General features: G+C 44.2%; 1 protein-coding gene across 2 annotated transcripts; it reads left to right on the forward strand.

Moving 5' to 3' along the window:
* Positions 1–12: 12 nt before the first annotated feature.
* LOC110489267 (E3 ubiquitin-protein ligase RNF19B) lies at positions 13–25218 on the forward strand. Of its 2 annotated transcripts, XM_036971070.1 has the most exons (10): positions 13–578; positions 1317–1441; positions 12129–13458; positions 19229–19428; positions 19811–19955; positions 20820–20982; positions 21832–22087; positions 22279–22468; positions 22745–22879; positions 23232–25218. In XM_036971070.1, the coding sequence occupies exons 3-10, from the start codon at positions 12767–12769 to the stop codon at positions 23659–23661; spliced, it is 2211 nt and encodes a 736-aa protein (XP_036826965.1). In that variant the 5' UTR covers positions 13–578; positions 1317–1441; positions 12129–12766; the 3' UTR covers positions 23662–25218. The 2 variants fall into 2 exon arrangements, with proteins under 2 accessions (XP_036826965.1, XP_036826963.1); XM_036971068.1 differs by lacking the exon at positions 1317–1441.
* Positions 25219–26005: the final 787 nt, after the last annotated feature.

A 26005-nucleotide genomic window follows, 5' to 3' on the forward strand; every position in this document is an offset into this window, starting at 1 on the left:
AGGAACTGGATCCAAGTACATTGCGCTAGCACTCAATCATATCTGGAAAGTTTGAGAATTCAGTAGGCTACATTTGCCATATCTAATCGACTGCGCTAAGAAATTTCTTATGATTTCAAATTATTTCTGGGAACTCTACACAAATAATGGTCAGCAAGTTTCAGGCGATATCATTACACAGAACCCCAAATGGACTTTAACCTGGTTTATTTCCAAGCACTGTACATTCATTTTGAGCGTTCGATGGTGACAACACCACAGACGGGTGGGGTTTCCTTGTTCTCGGTTTGTGGCGTCACGGACTGGGGCTTTCCTCCATGAGAAGGCAAAGGAGGCTGCGGAGATTCTTCTGTTGCTCTCCTAAAACGGGACAGGGCGCGATCTGCATTTCATAATCTATACATACTCCATTTGATATTTTAGGAACAGCGTGTCAGGCCCCGTATAGGAGGTTGAGATGACATCGCCTAGACAACGAATATTTCAACACTCCCAAAGCAAGCGATCACAGCCCATCGCCATTGACGAATGAACATTCACAGCGGATCCCAGAAAACGGTCTCGTACCAACCCTTCAGGTAAGACTAGTCTGCCTTATTGGGCCTTGACACGAATTGCAACATGTTCAAGATATTCCGATTTTTTTGTGGCTTGGAATGTCATGTCGCTCTGTTGCTTACCTGGTAGGCTACATTATGTGAAGTAACACATCTTAACTCTTAACAGAAGTGTTACTGTCCGTTACATGGTCAGTTTTTATGAACAGCCAATTGTATATATCCCATATTGTTGTGCATGTTCTGACTGCTCATTCTTGAGTAATAAAAAATTACAGTGAGTCATGGCTGGTGATAGTGTACTATAGTACATACTAAGCGTTTGGGTTTATGTCCACTGAACAAAAATATAAACGCTACATGTAAAGTGTTGGCCCTATGTTTCATGAGATGAAATTTAAGATCACAGAAATATTCCATATGCACCTAAAGCATATTTCTCTAAAATGTGCCTAAATTTGTTTACAGCTGTGTTAGTGAGCATTTCTCCTTTGCCAAGATAATCCATCCACTGACCAGTGTGGCATTTCAAGAAGCTTATTAAAAAGCATGATCATTACACAGGTGCACCTTGTGCTGGGGACAATAACAGGCCACTCTAAAATGTGCAGTTTTCTCACACAACACAATGGCAGAGATGTCTCAGGTTTTGAGAGAGTGTGCAATTGACATGCTGACTGCAGGACTGTCCACCAGAGCTGTTGCCAGAGAATTGAATGATAATTTCTCTAACATATGCCACCTCCAATGTTGTTTTAGAGAATTTGGCAATACGTCCAACCGTCCTCACAACCGCAGACCACGTGTAACCACGCCAGCCCAGGACCTCCACATACGGCTTCTACACCTGCGGGATTGTCTGAGACAAGCCACCCAGTATTTCTGTATGTAAAAAAAAAAACTTTGTGGGGAAAAACTCATTCTGATTGGCTGGGCTTGGCTCCCCATTGGGTGGGACTATGCCAAGCCTTGTGCAATCCATAGATTAGAGCCTAATGAATTTATTTCAATTGACTGATTTCCTTATATAATCACTAACTCACTAAAATCGTTGAAATTGTTGCATTTATATTTTTGTTCATGTATGTTTGTACAGTAGTGTCAGGTGAACTACTGCTTAGCTCCTCTGAACATTTTTTGACATCTCTATTTCAAAGTGCCAGTTGTGTCATATGCCTTCTCATTCTCAATTTTGTCCTCTCTCACCCCCTCACTCTTTCACTCATTCATTCCTGGTACCACCACTCCCCTGTTTGTCCCAAAAGCATTATTGAGGACAGGATATTAATACATTATATATACAGAAGTATGTTGACACTCCTTCAAATGAGTGGATTTGGCTATTTCAGCCACACCCATTGCTGAAAGGTGTATCAAATTGAGCACACAGCCATGCAATCTCCATAGACAAACATTGGCAGTGGAATGGCCTACTGAAGAGCTCAGTGACTTTTAAGGTGGCACCATCATAGGATGCCACCTTTCCAACAAGTCAGTTTGTAGAATTTCAGCCCTGCTAGAGCTGCCCCGGTCAACAGTTCGTGCTGTTATTGTGAAGTGGAAACGTCTAGGAGCAAAAGCGTCAACTGCGAAGAGGTAGACCACACAAGCTCACAGAACGAGACCGCCGAGTGCTGAAGCACGTAGTGCGTAAAAATGTCTGTCTGTTGCAACACTCACTACCGAGTTCCAAACTGCCGCTTGAAGCAACGTCAGCACAATAACTGTTCGTCAGGAGCTTCATGAAATGGGTTTCCATGACCGGACAACCTCACACAAGCCTAAGATCACCATGCTCAATGCCAAGCGTCGGCTGGAGTGGTGTTAAGCTCGCCACCATTGGACTTTGGAGCAGTGGAAATGCGTTCTCTGGATTGACGAATCACGCTTCAACATCTGGCAATCCGACGGACAAATCTGGATTTTTGGCGAATGCCAGGAGAACGCTACCTGCCCAACTGCATAGTGCCAACTGTACAGTTTGGTGGAGGAGGAATAATGGTCTGGGGCTGTTTTTCATGGTTTGGGCTAGGCCCCTTTGTTCCAGTAAAGGGAAATATTAATGCTACATCATACAATGACATTCTAGACGATTCTGTGCTTCCAACTTTGTGGCAACATTTTGGGGATGGCCCTTTCCTGTTTCAGCATGACAATGCCCCCATGCACAAAGCAAGGTCCATACAAAAAGGGTTTGTCAAGATCGGTGTGGAAGAACTTGACAGCCCTGCGCTTTTGACAGCCACATACCTTTGGCCATGTAGTGTATCATTCCGTTGAGCTAGAAAAGAGGTGACGACATGCAACCCTGAAAGCATGATATCCAGCTGCTTGCTCTAGTTACCATCTGTCCTCAACAACTAACAGAAAAGCAATACTCACTTCCCCACAACTACAGTTGAAGTCGGACGTTTACATACACCTTAGCCAAATGACATTTCAGTTTTTCATAATTCCTGACATTTAATCCTAGTAAAAATTCCCTGTTTTAGGTCAGTTAGGATCACCACTTTATTTTAAGAATGTGAAATGTCAGAATAATAGTAGAGAGAATGATTTTTTTCAGCTTTTATTTCTTTCATCACATTCCCATTGGGTCAGAAGTTTACATACACCCAATTGGTATTTGGTAGCATTGCCTTTAAATTGTTTGACTTGGGTCAAACGTTTCGTGCAGCCTTCCACAAGCTTCCCACAATAAGTTGGGTGAGTTTTGGCCCATTCCTCCTGACTGAGCTGGTGTAACTCAGTCAGGTTTGTAGGCCTCCTTGCTTGCACACGCTTTTTCAGTTCTGCCCACAAATGTTCTATAGGATTGAGGTCATGGCTTTGTGATGGCCACTCCAATACCTTTACTTTGTTGTCCTTAAGTCATTTTGCCTCAACTTTGGAAGTATGCTTGGGGTCATTGTCCATTTGGAAGACCCATTTGCGACCAAGCTTGTCTTGAGATGTTGCTTCAATATATCCACATAATTGTCCTACCTCATGATGCCATCTATTTTGTGAAGTGCACCAGTCTCTCCTGCAGCAATCCACACCACAACATGATGCTGCCACCCCCGTGCTTCACGGTTGGGATGGTGTTCTTCGGCTTGCAAGCCTCCCCCTTTTCCTCCAAATTATGTTTGGTCATTATGGCCAAACAGTTCTATTTTTGTTTCTTCAGACCAGAGGACATTTCTCCAAAAAGTACGATATTTGTCCCCATGTGCAGTTGCAAACCGTAGTCTGGCTTTTTTATGGCAGTTTTGGAGCAGTGGCTTCTTCCTTGCTGAGCGGCCTTTCAGGTTATGTCGATATAGGCCTCGTTTTACTGTGGATATAGATACTTTTGTACCTGTTTCCTCCAGCATCTTCACAAGGTCTTTTGCTGTTGTTCTGGGATTGATTTGCACTTTTTGCATCAAAGTATGTTCATCTCTAGGAGACAGAACGCGTCTCCTTCCTGAGCGGAATGACGGCTGCGTGGTCCCATGGTGTTTATACTTGCATACTATTGTTTGTACAGATGAACGTGGTACCTTCAGGTGTTTGGAAATTGCTCCCAAGGATGAACCAGACTTGTTGAGATCTACAAAAAAAATTCTGAGGTCTTGGCTGATTTCTTTTGATTTAACCATGATGTCAAGCAAAGAGGCACTGAGTTTGAAGATAGGCCTTGAAATAATCCACAGGTACACCTCCAATTGACTCAAAGGATGACAATTAGCCTATCAGAAGCTTCTAAAGCCATGCCATAATTTTCTGGAATTTTCCAAGCTGTTTAAAGGCACAGTCAACTTAGTGTTTGTAAACTCCTGACCCACTGGAAATGTGACACAGTGAATTATAAGTGAAATAATCTGTCTGAAAATAATTGTTGGAAAAAATGACTTGTGTCATGCACTAAGCCCTCACCGACTTGCCAAAACTATAGTTTGTTAACAAGAAATTTGTGGGGTGGTTGAAAAACGAGTTTGAATGACTCCAACCTAAGTGTATGTAAACTTCCGACTTCAACTGTATATTCCCATAAGCGACCTCTATTTATTAGAAATGCTGAGGTCATTACTAGTCTGAAGTCCAATGTAGTGGAACTATTCTCACAATCATAGTTTGTTAAGGCCCACAAGCTTCAGGTTACAGTCGCCTGGAAGTCGACCATAATAGGCCTATGTGACATCTCTGTCCCCACTCACATGCACTGTCCTAACTGACACGTCTCTCCGCCTTCTCCTTCATTCTCTTCCCCCCTCGAATTACCCATCCCCTCCCTGACTTTCATGCCCACTGGTCAGTTGCTAGACCCTGATCGGTGTTTGTGGATTGGAGCTCAGTGAGCTATGGCTGTGGAGCTGGGGCCTGGGTCTGGGTCTGGGCCTGGGCCTGCGCTCTGCCACTGTGGCTTCTCCAGGCTTCACATGAAACGTTCAGTTTGCCTCCTGAAGGCTCCTCTAACTTTTATACCTTGTCAGCTCAGGTATTCAATCTAGCAACCTTTTGGTTACTGGCCCAAAGCTCTAACCACTAGGCTACCTGCCGCCCCATACATGTAAGACTTAAGTGTGTGTGTGTATGCGCGCATGTGTGTTTGTGTTTGACGACGTGTCTGTAATGCGTGTACGACTGGGTGTATAAGTATATGGGTGCGTCTCATGTGCGTTCGAGTGCTTGGGATGGGGGTATTCCAGGGTATTTATTTTGCTTCATTTTGTTTGAATGCTTGATTGACTGTCCACTGCAGACAAGCTCATCGCTGCCAGCTTCAGTTCTGCAGAGGAATCACAAAGTCGGGTTTCTCTAGGTGCTTCCACAGAATGGCCCACGACTGTCTCTGGCACACAACTCTTCAAACTCCCACATCTACCATTACTGAAAGTGTGGGAGGGCTCCACAAGGCCACCAAATGGCCTCCAAACTCTATGAATCAATAGGTAACTAGATAATGGAGCTTTTAGCTGAACAGAAGGAAATGTTTCCTTTTTTTAACCCAGTCAGCATGTAATATCATCACATCGTGACATGACTCAACTGGCCTGGTGTTTGGATGCGGCAGCGGCGTTGGCCTGCCCAGCCCTTCTAGCGAGCTACTGAGACATGACGATGCCCTTGTCACAGAGCGAGAGGAACGAGAGGGAGACCTAGAAAGAGCGAGAAGGAACAAGAGGGAGAGAGAGGAGAGGCGAGGTTGAAAGAGGGGTGTATAACTGTGTCGTAGCCAGAGGGGCAGTTCACTCTGTTACCTCCCTCTGTATTAGGTCCTGCCAGGAGATTAAGTCAGAAGGACACACTGAGTTGCATCTGTCTCTCTAGTCAGAGGGGCATCTCACTGCCTCACCCTGTCACCATTTTGTTTTATTACGCCCTTCTGCTCTAATGAACTTAGAACATTAAACCAGTAAATCTGAGTTCACAGAGACCACTTGCTCCATCCAGAGACACAGGCCTCAGTCCTCAGTTACAGCTCAGGGCTTACAGAGGCTTTAGGAAGTATCACTACAAACCAGCTAATTAGCTTGCCAAACACTCTGTCAGTCTTTGTACACAAACAACACACCGATGTGAATCGGATGGTTTGTGTGGTGGTGAGCTTCATTGACTTTTAGGCCTACTGGAGTACAGTACTACTGTATCAGTACGATACAATGCACCCTTTGATTGTGTTGCTGCATCACTGAATATCAACCATATCCCTGAATAATATGAATAAAACAATTTTGTGAGTAATTTCTTTATTTCTCTTTATTTTTATAAAGCATAATCAAAGTAGCCAAAGGGAAACACTTGAAATATAGCACAACAGTATAATAGGAACTTTCCCAGTCTTCCCTTTGACTTTGGTTGGATGTCCCTGGGAAAAAATAAACCCATGCTTTTATTGTCTTCATTTTGAATAATGTATTTGCAGAGGCTTGTTAAGTATATCCCCAACACAGCTCTGCTGCAGCAGCATTTTAGCTCTAAGTGACTCAGTGGCTTTCAGCTCTAAGTGACTCAGCAGCATTTCAGCTCTAAGTGACTCAGTGGCTTTCAGCTCTAAGTGACTCAGCAGCATTTCAGCTCTAAGTGACTCAGCAGCATTTCAGCTCTAAGTGACTCAGCGGCTTTCAGCTCTAAGTGACTCAGCAGCATTTCAGCTCTAAGTGACTCAGCGGCTTTCAGCTCTAAGTGACTCAGCAGCATTTCAGCTCTAAGTGACTCAGTGGCTTTCAGCTCTAAGTGACTCAGCAGCATTTCAGCTCTAAGTGACTCAGCGGCTTTCAGCTCTAAGTGACTCAGCAGCATTTCAGCTCTAAGTGACTCAGCGGCTTTCAGCTCTAAGTGACTCAGCAGCATTTCAGCTCTAAGTGACTCAGCAGCATTTCAGCTCTAAGTGACTCAGCGGCTTTCAGCTCTAAGTGACTCAGCAGCATTTCAGCTCTAAGTTACTCAGCGGCTTGTGTAACAACTATCAGGTATTTCGGTAGCAAAGCTCCACTACCGTTCAAAAGTTTGTGGTCACTTAGAAATGTCCTTGTTTTTGAAAGAGAACCATTGTTTTTGTCCATTATAATAACATCAAATTGACCAGAAATACAGTGTAGACATTGTTAATGTTATAAATTACTATTGTAGCTGGAAACTGAAGATTATTTTATGGAATATCTACATAGGTGTATAGAGGTCCATTATGAGCAACCATCGCTCCTGTGTTCCAATGGCACGTTGTGTTAGCTAATCCAAGTTTATCATTTTAAAAGGCTAATTGATCATTAGAAAACCCTTTTGCCATTATGTTGGCACAGCTGAAAACTGTTGTCCTGATTAAAGAAGCAATAAAACTGTCCTTCTTTAGACTAGTTGAGTATCTGGAGCATCAGCATTTGTGGGTTCGATTACACGCTCAAAATGTCCAAAAACAAAGAATTTCTTCTGAAACTCGTCAGTCTATTTGTGTTCTGAGAAATTAAGGCTATTCCATGGAGAAATTGTCAAGAAACTGAAGATCTCGTACAACGCTGTGTACTACTCCCTTCACAGAACAGCGCAAACTGGCTCTAACCAGAATAGAAAGAGGAGTGGGAGGCCCTGGTGTACAATTGAGCAAGAGGACATGTACATTAGAGCGTCTAGTTTGAGAAACAGACGCCTGACAAGTCCTCAACTGGCAGCTTCATTAAATAGTACCCGCAAAACGTGAGTCTCAACGTGAACAGAGGCAACTCCGGGATGCTGGCCTTCTAGGCAGTGTTCCTCTGTCCAGTGTTCCTCTGCCCATCTTAATCTTTTCTTTTTATTGGCCAGTCTGAGATATGGCTTTTTCTATTGCTTCTTTAATCAGCACTACAGTTTTCAGCTGTGCTAACATAATGGCAAAAGGGTTTTGTAATGATCAATTAGCCTTTTGAAATGATAAACTTGGATAAGCTAACACAACTTGTCACTGGAACACAGGAGTGATGGTTGCTGATAATGGCCGTCTGTACGTCTATGTAGATATTCCATTAAAAAATATGCCGTTTCCGGCTGTAATAGTCATTTACAACATTAACAATGTCTACACTGTATTTCTGATACATTTGATGTTATTTTAATGGACCAAAAAAATGGCTTTTCTTTCAAAAACAAGGACCTTTCTAAGTGAATGGTAGTGTATATTACGCCTAAATGATTTACAGTAAGTTTGTGTATGTGAATGTGTGTAGATGTAGGTTCATAGGGCCCCTGGGAAGGATGTCGGATCCTAAAGTGCTCAGATTGTACAGTTTCAGTGTCTCCCGCAGACAGAAATGCTTAGACTAGGACAAACAAACTGAAAGAACAAACTGGCCCCACTTAATGTCCAAAAAGAGAAATGTCTCTGTTAAGAGGATGAGAGGCTATGCATACAGTTGACTCACAGTGCAGCAGCAAGGATAACAATATTTGACTTGTCTGAGAGGTTTTTAATGCAGAAGACAAGCTAGAGAGCTGCTCAGAGGCAAAAGAAAACAATTTCATTAGTGTAATTGTTCATCACAGTGAGAGATTGTGTGTGAGCCAGTGAGCAGCAGTCGGGTGGGAGGAAAAGTGAGGGACAAAGAGTGTGCTGATCACAGAATCCAGACCACTGAGTCTTCAGCCTGTTTATGCCCATCTGCCATGCCTCCTCACTCACACCCCTCTCTCTCTATATCACACAAAACTTTAGATACTGCACTGAACAAAACTATAAACTCAACATGCAACAATTTCAAAGATTTTACTGAGTTGCAGTTCATATGGAAATCAGTCAATTGAAATAAATTCATTAGGCCCTAATCTATAGATTTCACATGACAGGGCATCTGTTGGTCACAGGTACCTTATAAAAAGGTCGGGGAGTGGATCAGAAAACCAGTCAGTATCTGGAGTGTATCATTTGCCTCATGCAGCATGACACATCGCCTTCACATAGAGTTGATCAGGCTGTTGATTGTGGCCTGTGAAATGTTCCACCCTTCAATGGCTGTGCGAAGTTGCTGGATATAGGCGGGAACTGGAACACGCTGTTGTGCACGTCGATCCAGAGCATCCAAAACATGCTCAATTGGGTAACATGTCTGCTGAGGATGCAGGCCATGGAAGATCTGGGACATTTTCAACTTCCAGGAATTGTGTACAGATATGGGATCGTGCATTATAATGCTGAAACGTGAGGTGATGGCGGCGGATGAATGGCGCTGTGCTTTCAAATGGCCATTTATAAAATGCAATTATGTTCGTTGTCCGAAGCTTATGCCGGCCCATCCCATAACCCCACTGCCACCATGGGGCACTCTGTTGACAACGTTGACATCAACAAACCACTCGCCCACATGACGCCATACACGCTGTGTGCCATCTGTTGAAACCGGGAATTATCCGTGAAGAGCACACTTCTCCAGCGTGCCAGTGGTCATCGAAGGTGAGCGTTTGCCCGCTGATGACCTTCCCTGAGATGGATCTGACAGTTTGTGCAGAAATTCTTCGGTTGTACTAAACCCACAGTTTCATCAGCTGTCCGGGTGGCTGGTCTCAGACGATCCCACAGGTGAAGAAACGGGATGTGGAGGTTTCTGGGCTGGCGTGGTTACATGTACCAATAGTATTTCAATCAATCATGGCTAGCTATATACAGTATCTATGTTAGCCCTTTCCCATATACCCTTCTGTCAACAAGGGCTGAAGTCTAATGTTTTATGAGTCAGTACACATACTGATTGATCCTCTCTCTGTGTCTGTTTCAGCCTCCTGCACTCAGAGGCTACTACTTGAATCAGAATCATATTTGCCTTGTAGTCTAGAGAGAGGATCAACCAGTACACTATGGACCTGTAGTCCAGAGGCCAGGTATACTGTAGGAGGAGAAAATCAGGCCAGGACTCTGTTATGACTCGAGTGTGTGTGCTTAGAAGGTGGGTGTGCTACCTTAGACAGTGGCACAGGTTCTGAATATCAACCCTCATAACTCTCATTCTCTCATCCTTTCTCCTTAACTTAGCATAACATTATCTGCATACAAACACACACTCACCTATAACACTGTATAAATACACACCTACATTAAGCAGTACTGTAATTACCAATGTCTACATTATCTATAAATTACAAGAGTACATGTGGTGTGTGTGTGTGTGTGTGTGTGTGCGTGCGTGTGTGTGTGTGTGTGTGCACGTAAGTGCCAGAGTCACTGAGTGGGTCGCTCATTGCTCGGCTCATAGTGAGCATCGGCATGGCAACCGCATTAGCAGCCCAGTGTGAAGTGGAGAGCAGCTCGAGACTGTGTGTGTGTGAGAGAGAGAGAGGGTTTCATATTGACGGAGCGAGACAAAAGAGAAGAGCAGATGAGAGAAAGAACGAGAAGGAATGATAGAGGTTAAATAATATAGAAGGTAATTGGACTGATTAATATGTTTGCTTCCCCTTCAAGATACATTGTCATTATCATTAGTAAGTGTGAGTCAATGAGCAAGTTTTTATCAGTGATTATGCTAGCTGTGCGTGTGCATAGTGTACAGTGCATTCGGAAAGTATTCAGACCCCTTGACTTTTTCCACATTTTGTTACGTTACAGCCTTATTCTAAAATCGATTAAATCATTTTTTCCCCCTCATCAATCTACACACAATACCCCATAAAAAAAGGCAATATCACATTTACATAAGTATTCAGACTCTTTACTCAGTACTTTGTTGAAGCACTTTTGGCAGCGATTACAGCCTTGAGTCTTCTTGGGAATGATGGTACAAGCTTGGCGCACCTGTATTTGGGAAGTGTCTCTCATTCTTCTCTGCAGATCCTCCCAAGCTCTGTCATGTTGGATGGGGAGCGTCGCTGCACAGATATTTTCAGGTCTCTCCAGAGATGTTCGATTGGGTTCAAGTCAGGGCTCTGGCTGGGCCTCTCAAGGACCTTCACACTTCTCCCGAAGCCACTCCTGCATTGTCTTGGCTGTGTTCTTAGGGTCATTGTCTTGTTGGAAGGTGACCCTTTGCCCCAGTCTGAGGTCATGAGCACCTCTGGAGCAGGTTTTCATCACTGTACTTTGCGCCGGTCATCGTTCCCTCCATCCTGACTAGTCTCCAAGTCCCTGCCGCTGAATAACATCCCCACAGCATGATGCTGCCACCACCATGCTTCACCGTAGGGATGGTGCCTGGTTTCCTCCAGACGTGATGCTTGGCATTCAGGCTAAAGAGATCAATCTTGATTTGATCAGACCAGTGAATCTTGTTTCTCATGGTCTGAGAGTTTTAGGTGCCTTTTGGCTAACTCGAAGCAGGCTGTCATGTGCCTTTTAATGAGTAGTGGTGGAGTGCTGCAGAGATGTTTGTCCTTCTGGAAGGTTCTCCCTTCTCCACAAAGGATCTCTGGAGCTCTGTTAGAGTGACCATCTGGTTCTTGATCACCTCCCTGACCAAGGCCCTTCTCCCAATATTGCTCAGTTTGGCCGCCAGGCATCCATCTCTAGGAAGAATCTTGGTGGTTCCAAACTTCTTCCATTTAAGAATGATGGAGGCCATTGTGTTCTTGGGGACCTTCAATGCTATGGACAATTCCTTTGACCTCATGACTTGGTTTTTGGTCCACAGTGGGACCTTATATAGACAGGTGTGTGCCTTTCCAAATCATGTCCAATCAATTGAGTTTATCACAGGGTGACTCCAATCAAGTTGTAGAAACACCTCTTGAATGAACAATTGAAACAGGTTGCACCTGAGCTCAATCTCATAGCAAAGGGTCTGAATACTTATGTACATTTGGTATTTATGTTTTTTATTTTAAATACATTTGCAAAAATGTCTAAAAACCTTTTTTTTGCTTTGTCATTATGGGGTATTGTGTGTTGATTAATGAGGGGGGGGGAGTAATTTAATACATTTTAGAATAAGGCTATAACGTAACAAAATGTGTAAAATGTCAAGGGGTCTGAATACTTTCCGAATGCACTGTATTTAATATCTTCTTCCTGGCTATCTGCACCAAGAGTTCATTGTGAAGTCGAAAAAGAGATAGAGAACGAGCAAGGAGGGAGAGGTGTGTCATACTGAGCATGCTCCCTGGGCTCTTTGCACTGCTAACTTCCTGTTATCTTCTTCCTCCTCACAGACGGTTGATTGAGAGTGTAAGAGAGACACACAGAAGGGAAGAGGAGAAGAACAAGAGAGAATAAAGGACTAGAGAAGAAAATCTGACTGGAGCAACCACCAAAAAGGATTTAAGAACATTTGAATAACCTCCAAGACGTTGTTCTTTAAATTCTAGAACCTATCATGTTTTTTTTCCTCCTCGTTTGAATTGAGAAACATTTACTGAGAAGGGACATTGACGTTTCTTGTTGTAGTCATTCTCCTCTTTGTGGTTTACAGTAACAGTTTACTGTCAGTTTGGACCCCCATGTTTGTTTCGATGAAAGCACACCTGTTACTTTTCTCACATTCTTGATTTGGAGCAACTGAGTGTGAGAGGTGTGAACGCCAGTGGGAGGAAGGGGACTTTGTTTCTTTCACTTTTGTCTTCTCGTTTATAGTTCCATTTTTTGTGTTCCATTGTTTCTTGTCAGAGGAAGGGGAAAAGGGGTTTCCAACTGGGTATCAGTGACATTCCATTCTGGTTTCACCCAAGGACAAGTACCCTTGTGTGTGTGTGTGTGTGTGTGTGTGTGTGAGGAAAGCTTTGTCACAGTGATATAAGACTATAATAAGAGTGGAAAAGGAAAGAAGCTTCGTGTGTCACTTTCTGGGAAAATGGGATCGGAAAGGGACTCGGAATCCCCCCACTCCTCGGTGAGCGGCATTCCCAACCCCAAATGCCGGGCACCAGGAAAACGCCAAGGACGCATCTCCTTCCACAGCCTTTTCCACAGCAAACGGGGTTCCCGGAGCGCCAATGTAGGGGCGGCCACACCTTTATCCCAGCTCCACAACCAAAACCATCAACAACAGCAACTCACCCCCCTTGTCCCCCCCGTAGTCCCTTCTACCCCCACACCTAACACAGCCACCACCACCACCACCACGGACGCCCCCCAGGACCCAGCCACCTCCCCCACCTCCACCCCAACAGAGCCCCTCTCTTCCAGTCGGCTCTCCCTGGGTCCGCCCCAGTCCTCCAGCTCCACGACCACCAGCACCTCTCATCCAGCGGACTTCCTGGAGTGCCCCCTGTGCCTGGTGCCCCAGCCCCCCGAACAGCTCCCTGAGCTGCTGGGCTGCAGCCACCGCTCCTGCCTGTGCTGCCTCCGCCAGTACCTGCGCATCGAGATCACTGAGAGCCGCGTCCACCTCAGCTGCCCCGAGTGCTCGGAGCGCCTGGCGCCTCATCAGGTGGCGGACATTTTGGACGACGTAGGTCTGCTGGAGAAGTATGAGGAGTTCCTACTGCGACGCTGCCTGGCCTCCGACCCAGACTGCCGCTGGTGTCCCGCGCCCGACTGCGGGTAAGAGTTCATTTCCGTTGTTAACTGGCCTCGTAACCTGAGTGTGAACCTGAACCTTAACCCTAACTCTACAGAGCCATCACTGTCTAGCCATGGTAGAAGGGGCGGAAGTACCTTAAAGCGCTTTCTGACCACAAATGTGCTTATAACACCTGAACGTAACCGTTGCCTTTACCAAACCCTTACCATTATCTCAAACTATACCTTTTTTTTGTTGGTTTGCAGATTCATGCTTTCAAAGCAGTGTTCTGTCAGTTATCCAAAGTCTGAGGATGTTAGTCGTGAACTGGAATGACCTCCAGTGTTATAACAAGCTTTAGAGGTGACAAAAGTGAGAGGAAAGATTTATAGCCTAGAATTCTCTAAGTAGGTTAGAATGTTGCAGACTATTATGTGGTTACTAGGGGAAGGACAGTGCTCAGTGGCTGATCGTGTAATGTGATATGGGGAAATTTCTGATAAACTGGTAGGAGCCTATTTTCTGTGTGTGTGTGCGACACGCAAGTGTTTATGTGTGTGTGTATGTATGTATGTCTGTGTTTGTGTGTAGGTGACACACGCATGCATGTGTGTGTAGGAGGGAAAGCACAGATTATCTGTGCTGGTTATATTCAAAGGAAACATACCAGTTTGGTAATGTGAATCCTGTCAGACAGAGGGGAAGGACCAAGACAGTGGGCTGGACTATAGATGACCTACATTCTAAAAAGACCAGAATGACTCACTACACAACTATTCCCTCTCTACAGCCCTACCATGGAAAGGTCTAGTGTGGTTGGGCTAACGGGAGTGGAGCTTTTCAAAGGGGCACTCTGTGTGTGTGTGTGTGTCATCATTGACCTACTTGAAGAGTACAGATTCCATACACTTGACATTGTGTATGTCATAATGGTACTACATTGTCGTAGGTAAGGAATATGTGGCCTTGGTCATAGTAAAGTGGCTTGGATTGTCCCTGGCTGTGGAGTCTTGGGGACCTCTGTCTAAATCGCTCTTTCTTTATTTGTCTTTCACTTTCTTTCTCTCTTTAAAAAAAAAAACAGACTACTTAACTCACTTGAATGATCACGCACACACCAGGGTTTGGCTCAATTTAGAATTTCGGGAATTGACTCCCATTCAGGCTGTAATACAACAAAATGTGGAATAAGTCAAGGGTATGATTACTTTCTGAAGGCACTGTAGAATAGATTAGGCATTTAATTATATTTCCTTTCGAATTGGAGTTCTGTATCCTGTTTACTACTTCAATTCAAATGTAATAATTTTATTGGAATTTATGAGGCATTCTCAATTCCATTCTGGATTGAGCCCAACCCTGGGCTATATATATATATATATATATATATATATATATATATATATATATATATATATACACACACACACACACACACACACACACACACACACACACACACACACACACACACCATCTCAATCTATTATTCTTGTGAAGATTTTAACTCTTGAGCTTCATTGTCCTTTAGTCTCATTGGTCAGTTCCCTCCCCATTCCCCAATCAGACCTCACTGATTGACTGGGGGAGACAACCAATCAGAGCAGCGATAGGTCTATGGTTGCTCTGCAGGCTGTCAGTTGCTATGGTGACTAGTGATGCGGCACAGAGGTATCCAGTGTTGCCAGGGGTAACGGAGAGGTTGGGATTTATTTAAAGTGATCATTACTACCCACCACAGCGACCTGTATGCTCTCGTTGCCTGGCCCTTATTACATATTCGTTGCCATACTCACTGGCTCCAGGTCATCTATAAGTCTTTGCTAGGTAAAGCCCCGCCTTATATCAGCTCACTGGTCACCATAGCAACACCCACCCGTAGCACGCGCTCCAGCAGGTATATTTCACTGGTCATCCCCAAACCCAACACCTCCTTTGGCCGCCTTTCCTTCCAGTTCTCTGCTGCCAATGACTGGAACAAATTGCAAAAATTACTGAAGCTGGAGACTTATATCTCACTCACTTACTTTAAGCATTAGCTGTCAGAGCAACTTACCGATCACTGCATCTGTACACAGCCCATCTGTAAATAGCCCATCCAACTACCTCATCCACATATTGTTATTTTTTTGCTCTTTTGCACACCAGTATCTCTACTTGCTCATCATCATCTACACATCTATCACTCCAATGTTAATGCTAAATTGTAATTATTTTGCCACTATGGTCTATTTATTGCCTTACCTCCCTAATCTTACTTCATTTGCACATGTAACCGATGTGAAATGGCTAGCTAGTTAGCAGTGGTGCGCGCTAATAGCGTTTCAATTGGTGACGTCACTCGCTCTGAGGCCTTGAAGTAGTGGTTCCCCTTGCTCTGCAAGGGCCGCGGCTTTTGTGGCGCGATGGGTAACGATGCTTCGTAGGTGACTGTTGTTGATGAGTGCAGATGGTCCCTGGTTCGAGGTCGGGGCGAGGGGACGGACAAAAGTTATACTGTTACACACACACTGTATAAAGATTTTTCTACTGTGTTATTGACTGTACGTTTGTTTATCCCATGTGTAACTCTGTGTTGTTGTTTGTGTCGCACTGCTTTTCTTTATCTTGGCCAGGTCACAGTTGTAAATGAGAACTTGTTCTCAGCTGGCCCAACTGGTTAAATAAAGGTGAAAAAAAAAAAAATGTACACACTCACAGGACTGAGTGTATGTGTGTACAGAGTCACAGACAGTGTACTACATTTGTACTGTAATGATAACCTAGTTGAAAACAAAGCATTGTATCACCATTTAAAAGCATTGACAGCTTGCGCTATTCTTAGACGTGGCTGTCAGAGTGCATTTGCTCCAAACCTGCAGCTTGTCAGCATTGGGCTCCTCAGATTCCCACCGCTCAAAGCCGTGATGTCAGTCATGGTCGTGCTCCAACGCAGAAGAACCGACCAATCAAATCCCATTTTATTGGTCACATACACATATTTAGCAGATGTTATCGCGGGTGTAGCAAAATGCAGCGTTGACATGGAATGTTCCTACAGGGAAAAGGCTGCCGTGGCAACTTGTGTCTCTGCTCTGTTGCAACAAGCCACTGAGCTCAGACTTGAAGACATGTTGCCAGTTTGAACAAACAAAGTCATTGGGAGAGAAACCAGTACAAACTGGATTTAAGGTGCTGCTAAGAACTGTGTTAAAGGGGAAAAACCATAGTGGTGTTGACATTTCCCCTAGTTTGAGGTTTTTTAAAGAGACAGAATAGGATTTCAACAGTTTTGGTATTTGACATCTGGTTTGCCTGTGTAGCGAAACACTGAAGACCTTGAGGAGAGCGGTGTCTTAGGTCAGTTAGGATCACCACTTTATTTTAAGAATGTGAAATGTCAGAATAATAGTAGAGAGAATGATTTATTTCAGCTTTTATTTCTTTCATCACATTCCCAGTGGGTCAGAAGTTTACATACACTCAATTAGTATTTAGTACCATTGCCTTTAAATTGTTGAACTTGGTTCAAACGATTCGGGTAGCCTTCCCACAATAAGTTGGGTGAATTTTGGCTCATTCCTCCTGACAGAGCTGGAATAACTCAGTCAGGTTTCTAGGCCTCCTTGCTCGCACACACATTTTTCAGTTCTGCCCACAAATTGTCTATAAGATTGAGGTCATGGCTTTGTGATGGCCACTCCAATGCCTTGACTTTGTTGTCCTTAAGCCATTTTGCCACAATTTAAGCTTGGGGTCATTGTCTATTTGCGACCAAGCTTCAACTTATATCCACATAATTGTCCTACCTCATGACGCCATCTATTTTGTGAAGTGCACCAGTCCTTCCTGCAGCAAAGCACCCCCACAACATGATGCTGCCACCCCCGTGCTTCACGGTTGGGATGGTGTTCTTCGGCTTGCAAGCCTCCCCCTTTTTCCTCCAAACATAACGATGGTCATTATGGCCAAACAGTTCTATTTTTGTTTCATCAGACCAGAGGACCTTTCTCCAAAAAGTACAATATTTGTCCCCATGTTCAGTTGCAAACCATCGTCAGGCTTTTTATGGCGGTTTTGGAGCAGTGGCTTCTTCCTTGCTGAGCGGCCTTTCAGGTTATGTCGATATAGGCCTTGTTTTACTGTGGATATAGATACTTTTGTACCTGTTTCCTCCAGCATCTTCACAAGGTCCTTTGCTGTTGTTCTGGGATTGATTTGCACTTCTCACACCAAAGTACGTTCATCTCTAGGAGACAGGAGACTCCTTCCTCAGCGGTGTGACAGCTGCGTGGTCCCATGGTGTTTATACTCGCATACTATTGTTTGTACAGATGAACATGGTACCTTCAGGTGTTTGGAAATTGCTCCCGAGGATGAACCAGACTTGTGGAGGTTTACCATTTTTTTTCTGAGGTCTTGGCTGATTTATTTTGATTTTCCCATGATGTCAATCAAAGAGGCACTGAGTTTGAAGGTAGGCCTTGAAATACATCCACAATTACACCTCCAATTGACTCAAATGATGTCAATTAGCCTATCAGAAGCTTCTAAAGCCATGACATAATTTTCTGGAATTTTCCAAGCTGAATTTTCCAAACTAGTCAACTTAGTGTATGTACGCTTCTGACCCACTGGAATTGTGATACAGTGAATTATAAGTGAAATAATCTGTCTGTAAACAATTGTTGGAAAAATTGCTTGTCATGCACTAAGTAGATGTCCTCACCGACTTGCCAAAACTATAGTTTGTTAATAACAAGAAATTTGTGGAGTGGTTGAAAAATGAGTTTTAATTACCCCAACATAAGTGTTTGTAAACTTCTGACTTCAACTGTACAGTCAAAGCAATAATTGTGTGAGGGGTCATATGTAATTTTTAGCATTGTTTTCTGATGAGAAAGATATTCACTTTCTAATTAAATTCAGTTTTAGTCTCAGTCTTTGAGCACTGTCACTTACAAATGGTGTTATATGAGATTAGATACCATTTCATCTTTACATACAGTACTTGATGATCTTGTTACATCCGAGATAAGATAAGAACCCTGCCTCTCCTCTTATGGTGATGTGAAAGCCTATTTACTTTATTGGGAAATGTGTGTGTGTGTGGTGTCATGTAACTCTGCAATTATGATAATATGCTATGAAGATTAGCTCTTGGTCTTTCTCCCCTCGTGCCCTTCATTGAGGCTACTCCAGACAGCCTGAAATCATATTTAGCCTATTTCTCCTTCCTCTCATATTCTTTTTTCTAACTCTTTGTCCAGCTTCAGTGTATTTAATTTGAACCTTAACCGCTTGATAGTTTCTTTAACTCACAATTTCCTCCAAGGCTGTTGTGTCCCCTCCACTGACTCAGTATCTCTCTCTGTCTCCCTTCTCTCTCCCTTCTCTCTCTCTCTCTCTCTGTCTCCCTTCTCTCTCTCTCTGCTCTCTCTCTGTCTCCCTTCTCTCTCCCTTCTCTCTCTCTCTCTCTGCTCTCTCTGTCTCCCTTCTCTCTCTCTCTCTGCTCTCTCTCTGTCTCCCTTCTCTCTCTCTCTGTCTCCCTTCTCTCTCTCTCTCTCTCTCTCTCTCTCTCTCTCTCTGTCTCCCTTCTCTCCCTGCTCTCTCTCTCTCTGTCTCCCTTCTCTCTCTCTCTCTCTCTCTCTCTCTCTCTCTGCTCTCTCTCTCTGTCTCCCTTCTCTCTCTCTCTCTCTCTCTCTCTCTCTACCTCTCTCCCTCTCCCCCCAGTGATGTATTTTTCACTTTTCCATTGATTTCGCATGAGCAAATATGTGCCTATAAAGGTTTTCTGAAAATCAAACGTCTTCCTCTTTCTACCGCTGACAGGTTCGCCGTGATCGCTTCGGGCTGTGCCAGCTGCCCCCGGCTGGTGTGTTGTAGAGAGGGCTGCTTGGCTGAGTTCTGTTACCACTGCAAGCAGGCGTGGCACCCCAACCAGACCTGTGACTCGGCCCGCCAGCAGAGGGCACTCTCCTTGCACATGCACAGCAACCACTCACCCAGCTACACGCAGGAGCACGGGCACGGTACTTTGATTACTCTTCATGCTGTTATTATTATGTCTGTATATTAGTCTCACTCTTCTCATAAAGCAATTTCTAGACCTCCTTTCATGTTCCAAATGTCTCGGTGGACAGAAGAACAGTAAGTCGGTATGAATGAACCCTTATCACCCCGTCTCTTACTCTAGCTGTTGGCAGTCAAAAATAACTATATCGGCACACAATGTCTCCAAACCAATCCTCCTCTGTCTCTGGTAAAAGTAGAAGTACCTTTTAGGCACAGATCTAGATTCAGCTTACCCTCCCCATATCCAAACGGCAAGCCATAAAACTGACCTCAGATCAACGTTGTCTTGAATCCTACTCCCACTAATCAACCTACCCACTCGCTCTCTCTCGTCTCTAGCCGACGACATCAAGCCCTGCCCACGATGTGGCGCCTACATAATCAAGATGAACGACGGCAGCTGTAACCACATGACCTGTGCCGTGTGCGGCTGTGAGTTCTGCTGGCTCTGCATGAAGGAGATCTCCGACCTGCACTACCTCAGGTAACTCTCAAGCATACAGCAGTTCACGTCAACACAGATTTATGGAAGGGACTAGTAGATGACTTTCCATGTGCCAAAAATACGTATTAGTCTACCCACCCTTAGCGGAGTTGCCAACAACCGGATTCATCCGGTTTTCAGGGATACAGATAATTCAACCTGGCGTCCTTTTCCGCTGAAAACCGGATGTGGGAACTCCGCTCAGCCTACACGATGACATCCACCCAATTTTAAAGCATGATTGTCATTACTGGGGTTAGACTGGTGCTTTTAAAAAATGCCTTCAGAATACCTACACATTTTATGAAATGAATTAAGATTAAAAAAAAACTAATACTGATGCAAAACATAACTGAATGAAAGGCTATATTGTTTGGATAAGAAGACACCAAGTATATTCCTACATTAAAATGACAAAACATTTCCACAGATTCTGTCTAACACGTCTTAGATCGTACGAGCAATACTGTAAAAGTGGATAACAGGCAGTGATGCGCTTCTCAATCCTGTGTGACAATTAGCAGAGGGCTCTGAATTCATAATGACACAACCTTCCATCACCTCCACTCCTCTGTTGCTGTGGTGATTGTTTTTCCTGAACATGGGCCCAGAACTAATCAGTCTTCTGTCTACCTCCCTTGCTCTTCGCCATATTTCTCCCCCTTTCTTTTTATATCTGTTTCCCACCATTACACATTTTTCTTTATTTTTCTCAATTCACCCCCCCCCCCCCCCCCCCCCCCCCTTGGCACTCTCTCTATTTTCTACACATTCCATTCTTTCCCCGTTTTCTTACGTTCTCTCTCTCCCCTTTCTCTCCCTCCATATCCCTTCATCAATCACTCTCTATCTTCTTTCTCTCAGTCCATCGGGGTGTACTTTCTGGGGAAAGAAGCCGTGGACTCGTAAGAAGAAGATCCTGTGGCAGCTGGGCACTCTGATCGGAGCCCCGGTGGGCATCACCCTCATCGCTGGTATCGCTGTGCCTGCCATGGTTATTGGCATCCCCGTCTATGTGGGGCGCAAGGTAGGCAAAAACACTGGCAGATGGGCAACCCCTCACTGAAAATCCCCCTTCATTTGGCCCACACTCAGTCATTTAGCAGAGGATCTTATTTGGAGTGGCTCACTGAGACATTCAAAGGAAAAGAATGAAAATATTTGACTTTTCATGATATTTAACAGAAAAGCTATTCATTGTAGAAATGAAATGTGGCAGTGGTGGACTTAGAAAAAGAGTTAGTTTCAATATGATGTTCACCTTCGTGGTGGCACTTTCGTTTCCTGCGTGTATTTCAGCAATCGAGAAATATAATTCCTGAAAATAGATATGGTTCCAAACCATAAGCTCCTCTTTAGTTTCGGTATGACGCTACAACTGTTCTTCGGAAACGACCTCATTTTGAAACAATTTAGCCTCGATAGAATTGTAGAATGACCCGATTTTAAAGGCTATCTCTTTACCGCGTCCTGGTGGCAATACAGTATAACTGCGAGCTTGAACTTAAGCCCATTTGAAGGCTGTAAAATAGCCCACCCACACACCCTGTATTGTTCCAGGCCCCTAAGCCTTCCCAGCTGTAGAAAATACCTTTCAGACTATTACCAGTTGTACTCAGCCAACTGCCTCACCCAATCACAACCAGAGATGTAAAGCCGTAATAGGTCTAGGTAAAGTAGCTCTGATGGTGGTACTAATATACTAATATAAGCATGTGAACAAAGAAAGAAATCCCCTCACACAACCTATGACCTACTTCTCCCAAGTGCTTTGTAATATTAATCAAACCGAAACCCCAATACAGACGTTTCAGCTGCAATAGTCTTCTATTGCCGTTCACCTTCACTACTATCTATCTTTTTTATTTTGTGATAGATTCACGCCCATTATGCGGGGAAGAAGACCAATTGCCACAGGAGGAACCTGGCCATCACGGGAGGAGTGGCCCTGTCAATCATCACAGCTCCTGTGATCGCGGCCGTCAGTGTGGGTATTGGCGTGCCCATCATGTTGGCGTACGTCTATGGAGTCGTGCCCATCTCTCTGTGCCGCGGAGGAGGCTGTGGCGTCAGCCGAGGAAAGGGGCGTGGCATGCGGATAGACTTTGACGAGGACGACGGCCCAATCACAGGTGAGCAAGACTTAAAGAGCTATCCTTTTTGCCTTAATAGAGCTAATACTGTAAAATGCAACAACGACATGAACCTACATGTATGTCTCTCTTTTATGTTACAAACATAATTGAACTGCAAGTTAATTTAGACAGGAAATATATATCATCATCAGTCATGAAATAAAAAATCTTAAATAATTGTCCCCCAGTGGCTGATGCGTGGCGGGCCCTCAAGTCTCCCAGCCTGGCTGAGAGCAGCCTGGAGAGGGCAGCCAGCGGCCTTAGCACCACCTCCCCCAGTGAGGGCCTCTCTGTGGCCCCCGGAGTCCTGGGAGACAACCCCCACTTCAACACTCTGGCCGGGGGCGCCCTTGGAGCCAGGACTGACAAATACAACAGGTATGGAGGGGAGCCCAGCAGGGAAGAGAACCTGTTCTGTACTTCTTAGGGAGGGGAATGTTGTGCATTGTAAGCAGAGACACAGTATAAATAGGGGCCAAGTCAGCCTTAAACGAACTAAGTACAGTTTTTGTTGTCCGTTTAAGAACTATAACCGCTGCTGTGAATGTTTTTCTAAATGTAATGTGGCGTATGTTGAACGCTGTAATAACTGTTGTTGGTATATAATAATAATAATTATAATAGTAATAATAACCATGTTTTGTGTTGTTCCAGGTTGGAGCTCCCGGGAGGGGAGTTGGGGAAGGACAGTGCCCAGAGAGAGACAGGTAGTCTGGGAGCGGGTAGTGACTGTGCCAGCACCCGGGGCATGGCCGGCTCCATTATCTCCTCCTACACACTCCCTGACAGGTGAGTGTCACAATATCCCTCTCTCTTACACACACACGATTTTGAAAAAATCTACTACTCCTCCTTGATTTGACATCTAGTCTCATTCTGTTTCTGTCGGACTCATGTTGTTGTTGTCTCTGATGCAACAGCTCAATTTCCTCGAATCTCTCTTGCGTCTGACTTGTCTTTAGTCTGTGTGGTATGCATGCAGCACTTAGTGGTTCAAAAATATTTATTTTAGCCATTGATTTAGTTCCCGACAGATGTTTTCAAATCAATTTTGAGTTAAACTTATAATGTTAGGCAAGGTGACACTGGATATAGCAGATGATATGCTGACTAGTAAATCTAAACGTCTTTGTTCTCCTAGGGACTGTATTAACCTGGAAATCCAGGTGGACATCGAGACCAAACCCAGCCACCTCTGCCTGACCAGCGAGGAAGACCTAAACACGCCCCCTGCTGCTATGGCAGCATGCCCCGGCTCAGGCGGGGAGGAGCCTCAGGACTGCAGCTCCAGAAGGGGCGGGGGTCTGTTTGGCTCAGCACTAGGTCTGTCGCCAGGGGCATCGCTCAGGGAGGGGCTTCGCGATGTCACTCTGGCCCAGCCCGAGAGCATCCGTAGCGACCTGGAGATGTCCGACACCCAATCGGACGACATCGACGAGCTAACTTCAGACGACTGTGACTCGCCTCATCCCAAGAGCTGCCGGCCCCCTCAACCCCAGGCCACCTGCAGACCCCTTCACACCTCCGACAGACTGCACTGTCCCCCGGATAATGTCATCCTCTATGTTTAAGAGTCCAACTGATGGAGAGCTCTCAGAGATTCCACAACCCCCACCCAAAATGTTATTTTTTTTCGCTTTCGGGTAATTATTTTGCTGCTTTTTTGTTAACAAAATGTCTTACCTGCAAACAACACCCGTCTACATGTGTCTGTCTGTCCCTCTCTCAACATCTCGATCTCCTTGCAGAGAATTGGCAGGGTTCTACCTCTGAGATTTCTCTGTTTACTTCTTGGTGCAAAAATGCCTTGGCTACTTGAGAAAAGAAAGAAAAGCTAAACAAGAGGTACACATTTTCCACAAGAAATACTGCAAAAAAAGGTAAAAGGTCACCAGGCACACTAACAAGTGAAGGATTGTGGGGGATGGGGTTTGTACTATGGAAGAGGATGTTTTTAGGGATGTTTGAGTGTGGCATTTGTACTGGACTTTGTTGGCTTGATTTCCTCCTTTTTTTTGTTAGAACTGAATGATATTGAATGATTTAGAAGTACTTTTATTTGCTGTGTGCATGAGTCTCCGTGAACAAGAGTTTTCTATGGCTGTGTAGGCCTTTAAGTATAGTATGAGTTTACAGTAGTTTGTTCAGAGACATGACTTTTAGAGGCGATCTGCACTTGAATTTCACCTGCACAGAGAAGAACAATGTAGGGGTTATACAAGAGTCAATGTCGTGGAAGATAGACAAGTACTTAATGACTGACTGCCCGCCTTACAGACAGTGATGACGCTCACTGACGAACACACTGGCTTTCTGACATGCTAGCTGCCTGACCCACTCTAGTTATGCGTGTGCGTTCTACACGAAGACTATAAAGACAAAGACCTAATATACATTTTCAGTAGAAAACAATAGTAGAAGGAATGGATGAACTTCTTGTGATTGTATGTGTTTGTCCCACTATCGAGTGAATGTATGAATGAGCACTTGTGCACTTTATCTAAATATTCATTTTTTGTTGTTGTTGCTATTTGTTGTCATCAGTTACTGTCTTGAGTTTTCTTCCATACCTACTTGTAAAATCATAGCCAAATGTTGATTATCAGAAACTTTTTTATTTCTTCTAGAATAATAACCCATTTTTATTTCTTCTAGAATAATTTACTAGAGCTTGTTTTTGCTGTTTCACCGACCACGTGTTTCAGTTGTTTTAAGATATCCCCATTTACTGTAGACATCATGAAATCTCTATATGGGAACATTGTTTCATTTCAAATCAGCTTTATGTGGTCAGATCATACTATTGAGCAGTGCTTGGTATGGTCGGTTGATGTCATTCAGTTGTCGCTTATTTCTGCCCATGAGAAACCACATGAATGTACCACGGATTGAAACAGAAACGTCCTAAATATGACAGGAGGATTTACCCTTAAGGACACATATACAGTACATGTGGGTAAAATATAAATATAAATATATGAGTAGCAATATGAAAGTGTTGTATATAAATGTGTAGTATCTCCTGGCACTGTTTTGGAAGCCCCTTTATGGGGCCAAACACACAGGACTGTGAGAGAGGTTGTGGACTTTGATTTGGAAAATAAACACATTTTTCTGTTGCAACAATATTGTGTTATTATTATCTGTTCTGTTGTGTGTGAAATATTGGATTTAGGGTATTGGAACACACACACACATAAACACATAGAGAGAGAGAAAATAGCTTTGCATATCATACGTAGATGGTCATAGTCTGTGTTGGGGGGTGGTGAACTCCACTGAACAAAATTATAAATGCAACATGTGAAGTGTTGGTCCCATGTTTCATGAAATAAAATATCCCAGAAACGTTTACATCCCTGCTAGTGAGCATTTCTCTTGTGCAAAAATAGTCCATCTACCTGACAGGTGTGGCATATCAAGAAGATGATTAAGCAGCATGATCATTACACAGGTGCACCTTGTGCTGGGGACAATAAAAGGCCACTCTAAAATGTGCAGTTTCGTCACACAACACAATGCCACAGATGTCTCAAGTTTTGAGGGAGCGTGCAATTGGCATGTTGACTGCAGGAATGTCTACCAAAGTAATTGGCCGAGAATTGAATATTAATTTTTAAGCCGCATCCAACGTTGCTTTAGAGAATTTGGCAGTACGTCCAACCGGCCTCACAACCGCAGAACACGTGTAACCACGCCAGCCCAGGACCTCCACATCTGGCTTCTTCACCTGGGGGATGGTTTGAAACCAGCCACCTGGACAGCTATGGGTATGCACAACTGAAGAATTTGTCGGGAAGCTCATCTGAGTGCTCATCGTCCTCACTAGGGTCTTGCAGTTGGCGTCATAAACAACTTCAGTGGGCAAATGCTCACCTTCTGTGGCTACTGGCACGCTGGAGAAGTGTGCTCTTC

The sequence above is a fragment of the Oncorhynchus mykiss genome, chromosome 32 (assembly GCF_013265735.2).
Source record: "Oncorhynchus mykiss isolate Arlee chromosome 32, USDA_OmykA_1.1, whole genome shotgun sequence".
Taxonomy (NCBI): Eukaryota; Metazoa; Chordata; class Actinopteri; order Salmoniformes; family Salmonidae; genus Oncorhynchus; species Oncorhynchus mykiss.